This window comes from Rhinatrema bivittatum, chromosome 2, assembly GCF_901001135.1.
Source record: "Rhinatrema bivittatum chromosome 2, aRhiBiv1.1, whole genome shotgun sequence".
Lineage (NCBI taxonomy): Eukaryota > Metazoa > Chordata > Amphibia > Gymnophiona > Rhinatrematidae > Rhinatrema > Rhinatrema bivittatum.
Genome location: NC_042616.1, coordinates 158,829,052 through 158,843,975, shown reverse-complemented (window position 1 = coordinate 158,843,975; position 14,924 = coordinate 158,829,052). Strand labels below are relative to the sequence as shown.

At 43.9% G+C, this 14,924-nt stretch overlaps 1 protein-coding gene across 2 annotated transcripts in view; it reads left to right on the top strand.

Moving 5' to 3' along the window:
* RUNDC3B (RUN domain containing 3B) overlaps nt 1-14,924 on the top strand; it is a 445,916-nt gene that overhangs the window by 377,105 nt on the left and 53,887 nt on the right. Inside the window, exon 9 of one of the 2 annotated variants that reach the window (XM_029588803.1) lies at nt 6,458-6,604. The exons of the other annotated variant lie outside the window; for it this stretch is intronic. Coding sequence (XP_029444663.1) covers nt 6,458-6,604 — 147 coding nt within the window. The remainder of the gene's footprint in view (nt 1-6,457; nt 6,605-14,924) is intronic. 2 annotated transcript variants of the gene reach the window in all.

Below are 14,924 nucleotides of genomic sequence, written 5' to 3'. Positions count from 1 at the left end.
AGGTTTTTTTAAACCATGTAATTTCAAAAGTATGCTATTTCTACTAAAAGCCTGTAGTTTCCAGCCTCCTCTCTGCTAACACTTTTGTGAAGCAGGACCACAATCATCATTCTCCAATCTTGTGGCACCACTCCCACCTCTAAGGATCTATTGAACAGGTCCTTCAGTGGACATTCCATCACTTCTTGGAGTTTCTGTAGTATCCTGTGATGTATCTCATCTGAACCCTGGCCTTGTCAACTTTGTTTTTCTAGTTCTGCTCCAGTCCTCGAGTGCCACAAAAAGGCCAGGTTTTCAAGATATCCACAATGAATATGCATGAGATAGATGTGCATACAATGGAGGCAGTGCATGCAAATCTTTCTCATGCATATTCATTGTAGATATCCTGAAAGCCAGGCCTGTTTGTGGCTCTCAAGGACTGGAGTTTGCCATCACTGTTCTATCCAAACCCTCTCTTCTGTAAATGGGGTTGTATCTACCCCACTCCCATCTGTACTCTTGCCAACCAGCAAAGTCCTCCTCCATGGTCGTCTTTAGTGAACACTGAACTGAAGTATTTGTTTAATATTTATGCTATTTCCTCATTTTTCTCCACACCTTATTCCTTGTCTCCTTTCAATCTTACAATGCCACCTTTAGCCTTCCTCCTTCCTCGGATGTATCCTCACTGGATGAATTTGTGTTTTTCTAAGTTGTGGAATATAAGTAATTTAAATAAATGAATACAGTAGGGATGTAATGGTTTTTCCGATACGACGGTATATAAAATGTAATAAACTAGAAACTAGAATTAGGCAATATCAATGAAATTGCCTAATTCGTCCTTGATCGGGGATCCCAAAATCTGAAGGAATTTTTCGGGTTTAGTGCACACTAACGAAAAATTGTTAGCAGGCGCTAACGGGACTTAGTGCGCACTAATCCCCTTAGTGCTCACTAAACCGAAATTTGGGTCTCCCCGAATTTAAGGCCCAAACCGTGGGAAAAATATTTTGTCATATTGCTTTTCCTCTTGTGATTCTTTCTTCTACTTGGGCTTCTGCTATCCTGATTTCTTTCCTTGTCTCCTTCAGTTTCCCCAAATAAATATTCCGTTTTCCTCCCCTTGATTTCCTTTGTTCTTTTTTTTTTTCCAGTATCTTTATTGGGGCATGAAATATGGTACAGTCAAAACCAACAATTGAATACAGTAAACATTACACGCCACCATGTTTTCCCCGATTATATTCCCTACCTCCCCCCCTCCCCAAACCCCCTTATACATTGTCTTTGGGAGTGCCGGCTATCAAAACATTTTGGGACACTGTCCGTCGCAAATTATCAGGGCTTCTCCACACCGATATTCAATGGTCTTGTTCTTTCTGTATTCTAAATAATGATGTTGGGGATTCAAGTCTTAATATAGACAACTGAAATTGCCTAATTCTAGTTTCTAGTTTATTAAATTTTATATACCATCATATTGGAAAAACCATCACATCCCTACTGTATATTTATTCATTTATTTAAATTACTTATATATATTCCACAACTTAGAAAAACACAAATTCATCCAGTGAGGATACATCCGAGGAAGGAGGAAGGCTAAAGGTGGCATTGTAAGATTGAAAGGAGACAAGGAATAAGGTGTGGAGAAAAATGAGGAAATAGCATAAATATTAAACAAATACTTCAGTTCAGTGTTCACTAAAGATGACCATGGAAGAGGACTTTGCTGGTTGGCAAGAGTACAGATGGGAGTAGGGTAGATACAACCCCATTTACAGAAGAGAGGGTTTGGATAGAACAGTGATGGCAAACTCCAGTCCTTGAGAGCCACCAATAAGCCTGGCTTTCAGGATATCTACAATGAATATGCATGAGAAAGATTTGCATGCACTGCCTCCACTGTATGCACATCTAGCTCATGCATATTCATTGTGGATATCTTGAAAACCTGGCCTGTTTGTGGCACTCGAGGACTGGAGCAGAACTAGAAAAACAAAGTTGACAAGGCCAGTCAAGGTTATGGCTCCGCTTGAGGGAGTACAGGCAAAATGTATTTGATGCTTACTACACGCCAGGGTTCTGATATATGATACTTTGCACCATATGTTTTTATCACTTGACCACCACGAGGTTCCTTTGCTCTTTTTGAATGCTGATCTTGTTTCATCCTTGGAGTACCATATTGGTTTCCTTTTCCTCTTAACCTTTATTTACTTTTTTTTTATATAAAGGTTTATTGCCTTTATTATGGCTTTTTAAAATTTGGTCCACTGTTGTTCTACTTCACCCATTTTACCAAAATCTGTATTTTTGAAATCCAGGACTTCGATCTTTGGTGAACTCTGTTCCTCTTGGCTGTTATTTCAAACCAATACCATCTTATGGTGCTCAAGTGGGCCACCTAACCATAGTATTTATTTTTATTCGGGATTTAATAATTTATAGTTAAAACTGATAAAAATGTGTGTATGTGTGTCAGTGTTCTTTTTCCTGAGGTTCTATGAGGGTGAAAGCTTGCTGAATTGGTTTGCTTATTTAGTTGGGAGGTTGCAGTTTCTTTTTAAAAAGGTTGCAAAGAGAAAACTCAAGGTGACCATGCTGTCTGTGTCAGGGTTAAATCCTATTAAGATATTCACGCCAGCAAAATTGCAAAAGGAGCATATCTTGTTAGATTTAAATAGTATTTAATGTAGACCTTCTAAAAATGTAAATGAACTGGAAAATTCAGCACAAATACTTGTAAGTTGGTTTACTTGTACAAACCTGAAATAGTGCATCTTTTATGACTGCCAAAGTAAAACATTTCTTATGAGGAAAACAATAATCAAAACCCTGCCAAATGTTTTGCAGAAAGCACTGTAGGAGTTTTGCCGAAGGCTTATACCTGCTCAGAAAAGAACAACATTAACCATGCAGCTCATATCCATTCAATACTGTAAATGATTATTATTGATGTATAGTGTTACATGTGAGAAGGTATAGGATTTGCTGCTCAAGTTATTTGATTGTCTTATACACTATGAAGATGAGGAGACCACATGATGTGTTAAAAGCCGTGCTATTTAAATTGATGTATTTCCAAAATTTGTATTGTAAAAAAGCAAAGCAGAAGCCCTGAAAGTATAGGAAAGGCAAACCATATGCTGAAAATGTATCTGATTAATCAGTGTTTATATGAAGTTGCTGTATGTTCTGGCCTTCCAGATTATACAGTTCTGCAGACAATTTGCACCAAGTGAGTTGCCACATAAGTTTATGTTCATCTTTGCAGGTTCTCAGCTACAAATTCTGCATATACCATCATCATGTAATTCAAGCTATCCTTCCAACAGGCCCTGCTTACTAAGCATGCTGCCAGAGAGAGAATTTCTCCAGTAAATTATGCTCAAAATCGAGAAAAAAAAGTTTAGTAAAATCTTCATTTAAAAATTCAGTCGGTACATGCCTGACTCTTGTATCCGGAAATGTTTTCTGATTTTTCAGAGTTTCCTTGAAATTTCTCTCTAACTTAAATCTGCAAGATTCACACTGCCTTAAACCTTTCATAGAAAGCAGCTTGTGGGGTTCTGAAAGTCATTCATTGATGGTCATGTGCCAGAATGTCAAACTGGGACAAAATTCACTCTCTAAATCAGGGGTCGGGAACCCATGGCTCGCGAGCCAGATATGGCTCTTTTGAGGGCTGCATCTGGCTCGCAGACAAGTGTCGCCATACTTCGCGGTTCCCCGCTGACCCAGCTGCTCCCCGGTCCTCCGCCGCCCGGGCTTAAAATGCTGTCAGCCCGGGCGGAACGCGGCAGGACAGCTGGAGTCAGCGGCACCGGCGTGCTCTCTTCTCCCCCCCCCCCCCCGCGGCCCGGAAGAGGAAGTGGAGAGCATCGGGTGCCTGCGCGGGAAGAAGAGACCACACTAGCGTGGTCTCTTCTTCCGCGCAGGCACCCGATGCTCACCACTTCCTCTTCCGGGCCGCGGGGGGGAGGAGAAGAGAGCACGCCGACTGGAGTCATCCGGGTGCCTGCGCGGGAGTCATCGGGTGTCAGCCGGGTGCCAGCGCTGGAGTCATCGGGTGCCTGCGCGGGTCTTCCCGCGCAGGCACCCGATGCTCTCCACTTCCTCTTCCGGGCCGCGGGAAGAAGAGAGCACGTGCTCTCTTCTTCCCGCGGCCCGGAAGAGGAAGTGGAGAGCATCGGGTGCCTGCGCGGGAAGACCCGCGCAGGCACGCTAGTGTCCGACGGGAAGAAGACTGCAGCGCGGCTCGGAGGAAAATGAAATCTTCAACCGCGGCCGATGGGACTCCGCCTTCGCCTCCGCGAGGGCTGAAAATGAAGGAGGTTAGCGTTGGGAGGTGGCTGCTGCTGCCGCGAGTTCCGGGGGGGGGGGGGGAAGGGGGAGAGAGAGAGTGAATGAATGAGCGAGCAAGCATGTGTGTTTGAGATCCTGTGTGTGTGAGTGAGAGATTGCATGTATGTGAATGATTGAGAGCCTGTATATGTGAAAGAGAGTATGTCTGTGATTGAGATCCTGCCTGTGAGAGAGAGAGCATGAATGTAAGTTTACCATTGGGAACCTGTATGTGTAAGTTTGTAATTAAAAACCTGTTTGTTTGAAAGAGTATGTGTGTATGATTGAGATCCTTTGTGTGTGAGAGAGATCATGTGTATGTATGATTAAGAGCCTGTGTGTATAAGTAAGAGAGAGATCATGTGTGTCTGTGTCTGATTGACAGCTGGTTTAGGTGATGGAGCATGTGAGTATGTGATTGAGAGCCTGTGTTTAAATGAGAGAGAGAGACCATGTGTGTCTGTGTGATTGAGAGCTGATTTAGGTGAGGGAGCATGTGAGTATGTGATTGAGAGCCTGTGTTTAAATGAGAGAGAGAGACCATGTGTGTCTGTGTGATTGAGAGCTGATTTAGGTGAGGGAGTATGTGATTGAGAGCCTGTGTTTAAATGAGAGAGAGAGACCATGTGTGTCTGTGTGATTGAGAGCTGATTTAGGTGAGGGAGCATGTGAGTATGTGATTGAGAGCCTGTGTTTAAATGAGAGAGAGAGACCATGTGTGTCTGTGTGATTGAGAGCTGATTTAGGTGAGGGAGCATGTGAGTATGTGATTGAGAGCCTGTGTGTAAATGAGAGAAAGAGAGGACATGTTTGTAAGCATGTGAATGAGAGTCTGTGTGTGAGAGAAAAAGACAGCATGTATTTATGTGATTGAAAGCCTGTGTGTGTGTAAGCGTGAAAAGATAGACAGCATGTGTGTAAATGTGTAATTAAGAGCCTATATAAGTGAGAGAGAAAAAACATTTGTATATGTGAGTGACTGAGAGCATGTGTGTATAGGTGTGTCATTGAGAGCCAGTGTGAGAGAGAGCGCTGGTATGTGACTGAGAGAGGAGAAAGTTCCAAGCAAACCACCCCACCTCCTGCTAATTCAGAACAATCTCAGGACACCTGGATATCAAACGTTCCCAGGTATGCAGAGCAAAAAAATTTTTGTATCCTTATTATTTTTCATTACTGGATCTTTGTGTCTGCTATTTTGAAATATTTTGTTGGTATCTGGAAATGTTTTATATGACTTTTTAATTATTGGATATTCCACTCATCAGCTGTTTCGAAATATGTTCTTTTTGTTAGTACAGTTTTACTGCTGATGATTTTATATTTCTTGATTTGTTTTATAAGGATGTGTGATGTTTCTTTTTTCCTTTGTTACACTGCATACAGAGACTCTGGCTTGTTGCAGTTTCCAATTCAGTTTTTGTCTGCATGCTTCTTGTTATGCGTTTTGGTCTCTTTATTCTATGTTAGGTGAGGGACAGCACGTGATTCAGGTGAGGTTTTCTGCTGGCGTGTAGTTTCTGTGTAGGATTCTATAGCAGCCTGACTTGGTCCGTTTTCCTAATAGGAGATGTATTGGTGTCTTAAGGCCTGGTGTAATATTTTCAGAGACTTATTGTACTTTAAAAGTGTGATCTTACATAAAATGCACACATTTACTTGTATTTAGTTTTAAACATATTGTATGGCTCTCATGGAATTACATTTTAAAATATGTGGCGTTTATGGCTCTCTCAGCCAAAAAGGTTCCTGACCCCTGCTCTAAATGGAAGGAATTGAGAAAAGGGTGAAAGATAAAAATAGCATGGCAAATTGTCGCCCTGTTTTCTTCAATTCCAGTCTCCTTTGTTTAAGTAATTGCATACTTAATAAATAATAATAAATGATCCCAGAGGGTGATAAAGGATAAAACACATTCTTCGGTCTTTCCTGCTATTTATAACCTACTCAAACTGTGCTCTGAGGCTATGACATGAACTGAGGCTCTCCAGGGAATTAGTCTTCTGTGTATTCCGGTGCCATTTGTTGTCCTCTGCTTAATTGGTGCCATTGATCTATAATCCCCTTACATTATCTTTTCTTGTGATTGGGAAAAAAAAGGCATTCACTGTCTATATTTTCACAGGACTATGCTAAAGAATAATGACTTAAGGTCAAGGCAAGAGTTAACTGCCCATCTCACCAATCAGTGGCCTTCTCCAGGAGCTCTGGATGTTAATGCTGTTGCCCTCGATACCTTGTTTTACCGAAAGAACAATGAGCAGTGGGATGAGTAAGTTGGAAAGTGAAATTTCTCCATTAGCTGTCCATTTCACTCACTCATCAGGCCTGCTGTTCAAAATCCTAAGGTGCACGTATTCCCAAATGGCATCCTCCATTCATTAAACGTTGCATGTGTACCGATTTTAGTGTGCAGTTAAGATATTCAAGGCCAACTGTGTGTGTGTATGTGTTTCAAATTGTACAGTGGACTCATTGCAGAACCCGCAGAGCAGAGTTATTTATTGCTTCTTATAACTTATCCTAACCGAAGCAGTTTGGGGGGAAATTCTTGTAAGTACATACATTCTGGTTAGTTGCTCTAAAGTCTAAAAGCATTCCCAAACATAACAAAAAAAAAAAAAAAATGAAATGAGCATTCACAAAACTAAAAACATAATCATCTGAGTTTAACAAATTATGACACAGATGGGAGGTAACTAAACAGACATGTTAGTGAAGGAAGGTAGATTCCAACTCACAAAAAAAAAATACTAGAGCCTTACCAGGAAAAAAAAATCATGTTGGAATGAATTTAAGAAACTATTTTTGTAAAGCCTCTGTTTTACTATAGAGGTAGGACTTGAGAGCTTTATTGGAAAGGTTGATAGTTTGACTGATATACTTCATGAGTTCCACACCTCCGATCTGTAGGACTGGTAGTGCAGAGCATTAAGGCTCCTGGAATCTTCACCAGGAGAGCTCTGCCCGAGTGTTACTAATCAAAAATGTCTTCAGCAGGGGAGGAGAGTTTGCAAAGGTTTTTACCCAGGGCTAAAGATTGCTGAACCTTCAGCAGCTAAATCCTAGTTGTCAAGTTTCACTGCTTGGGCAAATAGAGCCGGGGGCGGGGACGCATTCTCAGGGTCGGGGTGGGAGAAGGAAGGTGTGTTCAGGGGTTTGATTTCCAGATCGCTGCCTGTACTGCCCCCAAGTGGACCCTGCCCAGAGTTCAAGCAGGTGCAAAGTCTGCAGGGACTTTTGTACTCTCGGGCCTGGCAGATGCAGATTTTCAGATGGAATCTACCTACGACCAAAGAACCCCTTACGCTTCCAGACTACCCACCCTGCTGAAAATCTGTTTATCTTTAAAAGACAAAATACTCATTTATGGTTTTGAAACCAAATATATCATAAAATTCAGAGGCCATAAAGTTACAGGCCTGACAGCGCACGTTAATGAAATGAGAGAGCCGTCAGCAAAGTGCTCATTGTACCAATTTGTGTCTAAGCTGTTCCTCATGGTTGATTTCACAGTTTTCATTTCAAGCCTGCACCCAACCTTATCGCACACGTGCTTTTCCTCACCTCTTCATCCATACCGTTGTTTCCATCCCCTTGGGCTGAGACCCTCGCTCACTAGTTGGCAATTGTATGAGACATTTAAAGTTCAGGTAAAAGTGGTAGAAAAAAGTGTGAAAAGCCTGCAAGTTGTTTTCTTTTCTCTGTTTTGAAAGAGGGGATTAACACTTGAGCAAAAGTCGCACTTTCTCCAGGGTCCTCCCCTGAAAACAAGCCAGAGGCCACCTCTGAGTACTGCAGAGCCCTAGCAAACTCGTTGCAGTGCTGGATTCAAGATTCTTCTGGGGAGGCGGGGGGGGGGGGGGGGAGGAAGGGACAAGAAAAAGCTGCAAGAGACAAGGGGGGTCATACTCAATATCTCAATATAAAGTCCTGACGCTGGGGGTTCTAAAACAAAACTACTTTTACTGAACACAAAAGTATTGATTTTCAGTACAAAAGAATAGAAAAGACAGTTTTAAGGTTTCAACAGTCCCATCAGCATGCCATTTGAATAAATCGGGGGGTAAAGTGTGACATCCTCTTGCTCCTAATGGGTTTCTCCCTTAGAAGCCTTTGCAGCACCCGGACAAGCCCTCATCCCCCTCTTGACAAACTGAATACATGCCTGGCAGGTGCAGCTGATTCCTGGACAAGTCCCCCCACCCGATGACCGGGATAGCAGCCTTCCTGGATCACCGACAACAGCTGGGTCCCTCTTGATAGAGAGACGGCAACCCAATCTCTCAAGGAAATGGTAGCCTGGAGAGCCACAGCCCTCACTGCCTCTCCCTAGCCCCTCTGGACAACATCTCCCATCATGACATATGGCATCACCTTTATAGGTTTTGAACAAATGACCCACCCTATAGGGGGGTGAGCCCTTTCTGTCACTCACTGCAACTCTCCACCCATGGACTCTACGACTGCCGGACCTGTCTACATTATACATAATTAGTGAAGTCAGCCTTATGCAAGGATTTAATGTACTGCCTCTTCCAGAAAGGAAAAACCTAACAGAAAAATAAGCAAAAGCCTTGTGCAATAAACACTGTGGGACTTGTGTCTAATTTCTTAATACTTTTGAGCCAACATCCTGGAGTCATTTTTGCAGAAGTTTCTATTTGTATTCTATTGGATTTTTTTTTTCCTTCCTAAAGTTGCACACAATTCAAGGGTTAAATTAAAGAATCAGATATAAGTCCTGTGCTGTATTTTTGCACATTCTTTTGCTTACACAATATCCGTTAATTAGAGCCCAATCCTGATTCAGGAATGCATATTCTCATGAAAATTGGGTATGTCACATTCTAGAAAGCACTGGATTTTCAGGATAATTATTAAAACTGTATATTGAATTGCCCATTTTTTCATTACTGAAGTCCAATTGTAAGCAACAAGAATCGTCTCATAAATGTTTCCTTCACCATTAAAAATGAAATTAAAATGGAGTTTCTAAGAGCTCCCTTCACCAGATTGCTGTAAAAGGGTATATTCCCCAACATATCCATTGTCATGGTAGCAGTTAAGCTTTCGCATAGCATTTTTTTGGTAGCCAACGCTTGGTTATCTTTCATTATTACTTCTTGTAATTTACATGGTATTGTCTGAACTGCTTTATAATTATGGCTTCTGGGTTTCATTTCAAACTGGAAATCTTTGATAACCTACACCATCCCCCCCCCCCCCAATAGGAAATTGTATATTCTCAGTTTAAACCAAAAAGCACTGCCAACTGCCCCTACACCAGGGGTGGGCAAACTACGGCCAATAGGCCTCAACCAGCCCATCACCACCTTTTTTTGTAGTCTGCCTACCTCTATTGTGACCGCCATTATCTCCATCCCGCCAAAGTTCTGAACTAACGCCATCATCGGTGGTCTATTACGTCTGTTAGGGCATCATTTCGGACCTCTGTGGATGGCATTGGGTCAGAGGATTAGCAAGCGGAAGGAGTCCCAAGGTCTGCCCTGACCAGCCCACGCGGTTGAACTGAGCAGCAAAATTGACCTTGCTGGCGATTGCACTGTAGCGAGCGCCGAAGGAAAGGCTCCAGGAGCTTTGAGATGCGACAGTGAGGCAGGCTCGCACACCAGGCGACCACCTGGGGAATGGAGCCTTGGTTTGGGGGTCCCCCACACGATCAGTTTGCTGCTTGGGAGACCCTGGGACTGAGATTCAGCAAGAATTCGGTCTGTTCTGGAGGCACGTAATTCGGTCTGTTCTGGAGGCACGTAATGATTTCAGCTGCAGCATTAATGCAAAGCTCACAGGAAGGCCGGAGCTGAAATCATTACATGGAAAAAGACTGGGCCACGATAGATATTGGACAGGAAAAGGGACAGAGCAGTAACATGGAGAAATCAGAGCAGAAAGACGCAGCATATGCTTATAACAAAATAGGAATACATTTGTGAAAGAAATGAAAACTCTATAATCAGATAAATGCTTCTGTTTAATGGTGGAAGAGCTGACTAAATAATATGAATTGTAAAATTTTTGGGTCTGGGAGAGGGTCAGAGAAGGCCAAGTTAGGTAATGAATGGGATCTGATAAAATTCCAAGTTTTATTCATTGTGGTAGCAGCTACAGTGCTAATAAAAATCGGACATTTACTAGGCTTGACTAACCCAGCTTGTCATTTTGTCTATTCTTATGGAGAACTTGCAGAATGTTGTGTGCATTGTTTTGGAGGTGTTCCCAAGAATGGGGTTAGATTGGGGGGAGGGAGCAACTCAGGTAGTTTTTGGATTTTCAAAACTATGTGTGTAGTTTTGACTGGAAAAGAATCCACAGGAAAAGCAGGTGCAAATTTCCAAGGCAATTTTCAAAGGAGAAGTGTGGTTACGCATTTCCTTTGAAACCTGGTGCACGGCTCCAAGGGAAACCCCTCCACCCTGCTGGAGGAACTCTCCAAGGGGGACATCCCCCCCCCCCCCTCCTTGAGAAGCTCCCTTTCTCCCCCACTTGAGAAGCTCCAAAGGGGACCCCCCTGGAGCAGACAAAAGCCAGTAATGTGGCCCCAGTTACAAAAAAAACCCTCAGTTTGCCCACCCCTTCCTTAACTGTCCGCTGCTGCTGCTCCTTCTCCTACAAGTGCCATTGTTTGAGCCCATGTTGTGGGTCCAATTTCTTTCACTGTTCTTGTGAGAATAGCACTGGATTATGGGAGCCACCTGGGCTGAAATCCAAGGGGGTGGAGCATTGAAACCCAAAGTGTATGAGGCCTGATGGTGGGAGTGCCAGAGAAGTCTGTGGTGTGGCAGCAGCAGAAGGCCAGAGGAGGAGCCACAGCTGATTGCAGTGAGGACCGAGTAAGCAATAGCACAGGGAGACCTGGAGCAGACCTAGGACCGGTGAGCTGAGGACAGGCTGTGGTGGGGAGGGGGAAGGTGAGTGTGCAGTGGGGTGTGTACGCGGGTACGCAGGCGTGAGAAACTGAAGATGTAATAATTTCATTACAGTGTCGTACTGCCAAAACTTCCCCAAAGACCCCAGAATTAGCTAGTAAGCAAACATCAAAATGTACATTTCATAAATGCCTAAAAGCAGAAGCCCTAGTTATGTGGTTTGCCTAATGTGACTCCCTGTGCACAAGCACATTCTTTCATTCTGTGTACCCAGAAGGCCTTAAACCTTTGCACATATACAGTACATCTGTATTCTTAATTTATTGTGTTTTTCTCTGGTGCATTGTGGTTTTCTTAAAAAAGAAAACAAAAAGGTTCTGGGTCAGGCCCGCTGGCAGCCGCCAACTTCCACTTTGTCCTAATGGGGAAAAAGGAAACCAATCCAAAAAGGTTCAGGGTTGGTGATCTGGCAGAAAATCGTCATTGGTGGTGGTGCTAATGCTTCTTTCAAAGTATAGAAACATTTAGTCAGCGAAAGATCGTCTCTTCTAATGGTATTTCTTGTGTTCTCTGTACAGGGGAAGCCTTTTTTTTTTTTTTTTAATGGGGGGGGGGGGGGCAGTTAGAGGAATGTGTGTGTTTGATCTGTGGCTCTGGTGTCACCTTGTCTGCGTGAAGCCGAGGGCTGCTGGGAGGATGAGCTGTGCTTTTCGTTTCAGGACCAAGTGCCCCTCTGTAAAGGCTCTCAGAAACAGTCGCCATCACCTCTAAAGTGCATGGGAGCTGGTGAAACCCGATGACTGAACTCATGGCAAACCTCTCCTCTGTATCTGCCACCCCTTTTACATTCCACATGTAGAGCCGTTTTATCTCACAAGATATGAAGGATGGTTTTGTGCTGTCCCTTATCTGACAGCCCAGCTTATGGCTTTCTTTTCTTTTCTGATCTATGGCACGGATATCCCTTTCTAAGATGTCCATAAGACTGTGTGAAGTGATATTTGGAACACTCTATTCATTTTTCCTCCCATCCTTAGTTCATGGGTGGGGGGGTTACAGAAGAAACATGCACAAACTTAAAACAAAAAAAAAAAAAGGAAAAGACAATACTATCAGATTAGATCACAAACATTAATGCAAGCCATATCCTACATACCGCAAAAGACCAAAAGGGGAACCAACAAGCTCTACAAAACCAGTAGCCAGGCCTCAAAATAATGGTCATAAACAGAGCCAAAATAAGGACAGCCAATCACTTACAGGCCCATACAGTAAAAGTTGCGGGAGAGCGGGCGAGCGCACAGGCCACTCTCCTGTGCGCGTGATTTAGTATTCAAATGAGGACCCGCGGTAAAAAGAGGCGCTAGGGACACTAGCACGTCCCTAGCGCCTTTTTTTGACAGGAGCGGCGATGGCAGCGAATTTGACAGCCGACGCTCAATTTTGCCGGCGTCGGTTCTCAAACCCGCTAACAGCCATGGGTTCGGAAACCGGACGCCAGCAAAATTGAGCGTCCGGTTTTCAAGCCGCGGGCTGTTTTAAATTTTTTAAATTATTTTTTACTTTTGGGACCTCCAACTTAATATCGCCATGGATATTAAGTCGGAGGGTGCACAGAAAAGCAGTTCTTTCTGCTTTTCTGTACACTTTCCCGGTGCCGGCAGAAATTAACGCCTATCTTTGGGTAGGCGCTAATTTCTGAATCACGTGGGAATAACTAATGTTGCGGGCGCTATTAGGTTCGGGGGGGGGGGGTTGGACGCGCGTTTTGGACGCGCTATTACCCCTTACTGAATAAGGGGTAAAGCTAGCGCATCGAAAATGCGAGTCCAAACACGAGTTAACAGTGCGCTCCGCCGGAGCACACTGTACTGTATCGACCTGTTAGTATCAGTGAGCGAGCCGTAGACACCAAGTGCATTATGTCTCAAGTTCAAAAGCTTGCTTAAATAAAAATGTTTTGGGATGTTTTTTTTAAACTGGCCTGTATAGATTAGTAAACGAAGCTGCTCAGGAAGGAAGTTTCAAGAGAGAGGACTTGCAAATGAAAAAGTACCCTTGAGTTGCGTCTAAATATGCAGACTGCAATGAGGGTACCTCTTATAAAAATAAACGGGCAAATTTTTAATCCATCGCACGCATAAAATCCGGGGGTTATGCGCACTGTTGCGCGCGTAACTCCTGTTACGCGCAGAAGTGCTGAGCCAAAGAAAAGGCGGTGGGGGGGAGGCTTGAGGCGCCGGTACAGTGGCCATTTGCTGCTGTGCCAGCGCATGCAACTTCCTACTGCTCCTGTTGAGGAGCAAAAGATTAAAAAAAAACAAAACGGGTAGATAGGAGAGGGTTGGGGGTGGGGAGGAGAGGGGAAGGGAGGTTAGGATGGGGGGTAGTGAAGTTCTCTTCCAGTCCGTGATGCATCGCCAGGCGAATTTGCAGAACTTTATCTCCCCCCCCCCCCCCGAGTGCGTGGATTACAAAATCCATCGCGCACGTGCGTGCGGGCCAACGATTTTGTAAGATGCACGTGCATGTTATAAAATCAGCGTGTCCATGTATGCGGGCGCACCAATGAAAATCTACCCCCAAATCTGTAGTGGGCAGAGCGCTGGACATGCGTAGGTTGGTAAAAACATGTGACCAACCCTTCGGTTAGCCACTAGATGGCCTTATGGCCCTTACCATCAGGACCAATAACAACTTAGAGGGATTTTCTATTCCTTTTCTGTCTCTCCAATGAGCTGACTGTGACTGGCTGTCCTAAGGGCATAAGGGGGAGCTAAAAGTCAGAGAGCGTGGTCATTTTGGTTTGGCTCTGAAAGAGTTAGGAGCTACTTTTCCTTTTACCCTGCTGAGTTTGGGTTCACTAATGGTATTTTTTCTTATGTTCAGAGATTCCTCATCAGTACGTTCCCTGTCTGAGAGGGTCTGTCTCATTTTTGGAAGAGAGAGAGATTTTTGGAGATTTTTAATCAGATTTTTGATTAATTTTCTCATTCTGGGGAACACCCTGTGCTTTGGGAGAGGGGCAAGCCCCAATCCTGAGGGCAGGGGCTGGAGACCTGTGAGCTACCCCTCTACTCCCTAGAGGAAGCAAACAGTGACAGCCCTACCCAGCGTGGGATTTTTGGAGTTTGAACAATTTGAATTTTCCCCTTTTTTGTTAGTGTGAAGGATTTTTTCCCCCACCCGTCCTCACAGAATTGGAGTTGGGAGACGGAGAATTTTGTTCAAGACTGGAGACATCAGACATTTCCTCCCGAAAAGTCACACAGAGTGGAAAGAGAGTACTGGATTGAAACATCAAGATCTGGAGACTCCCAACCGGATCTCCACCCCAAAGGGCCAGGACACAGGCTGTGGGCGAGAGAGAGAGAGACCTTTGGACTCAGGTAGGATCTTTTCGTGCTTTGGGGTTCCCCATTAAGATTCTGCCTTCAGTTTGGGGCTTGTACACTGATGAATAAAAAGTGGTCAGTTCCCCCCTCATGACGTGGAAAACAAGGATACAAACTAATCCTCGGAGAGGCTATGCAAATATACAGTTTCAGTTGTGGGAAGTATGCTGGACTATGATAATCAGTAAATTTTATTTGAGCACCCAGTCTATCCCCGAGGAAAGTTCCATACTGGAGAGGGAGAGACACTTAAGGGGAAACTCTCCATCCCCTGGGCCTAGAAGGATTTCCTCTCCCCCCCCCCCCC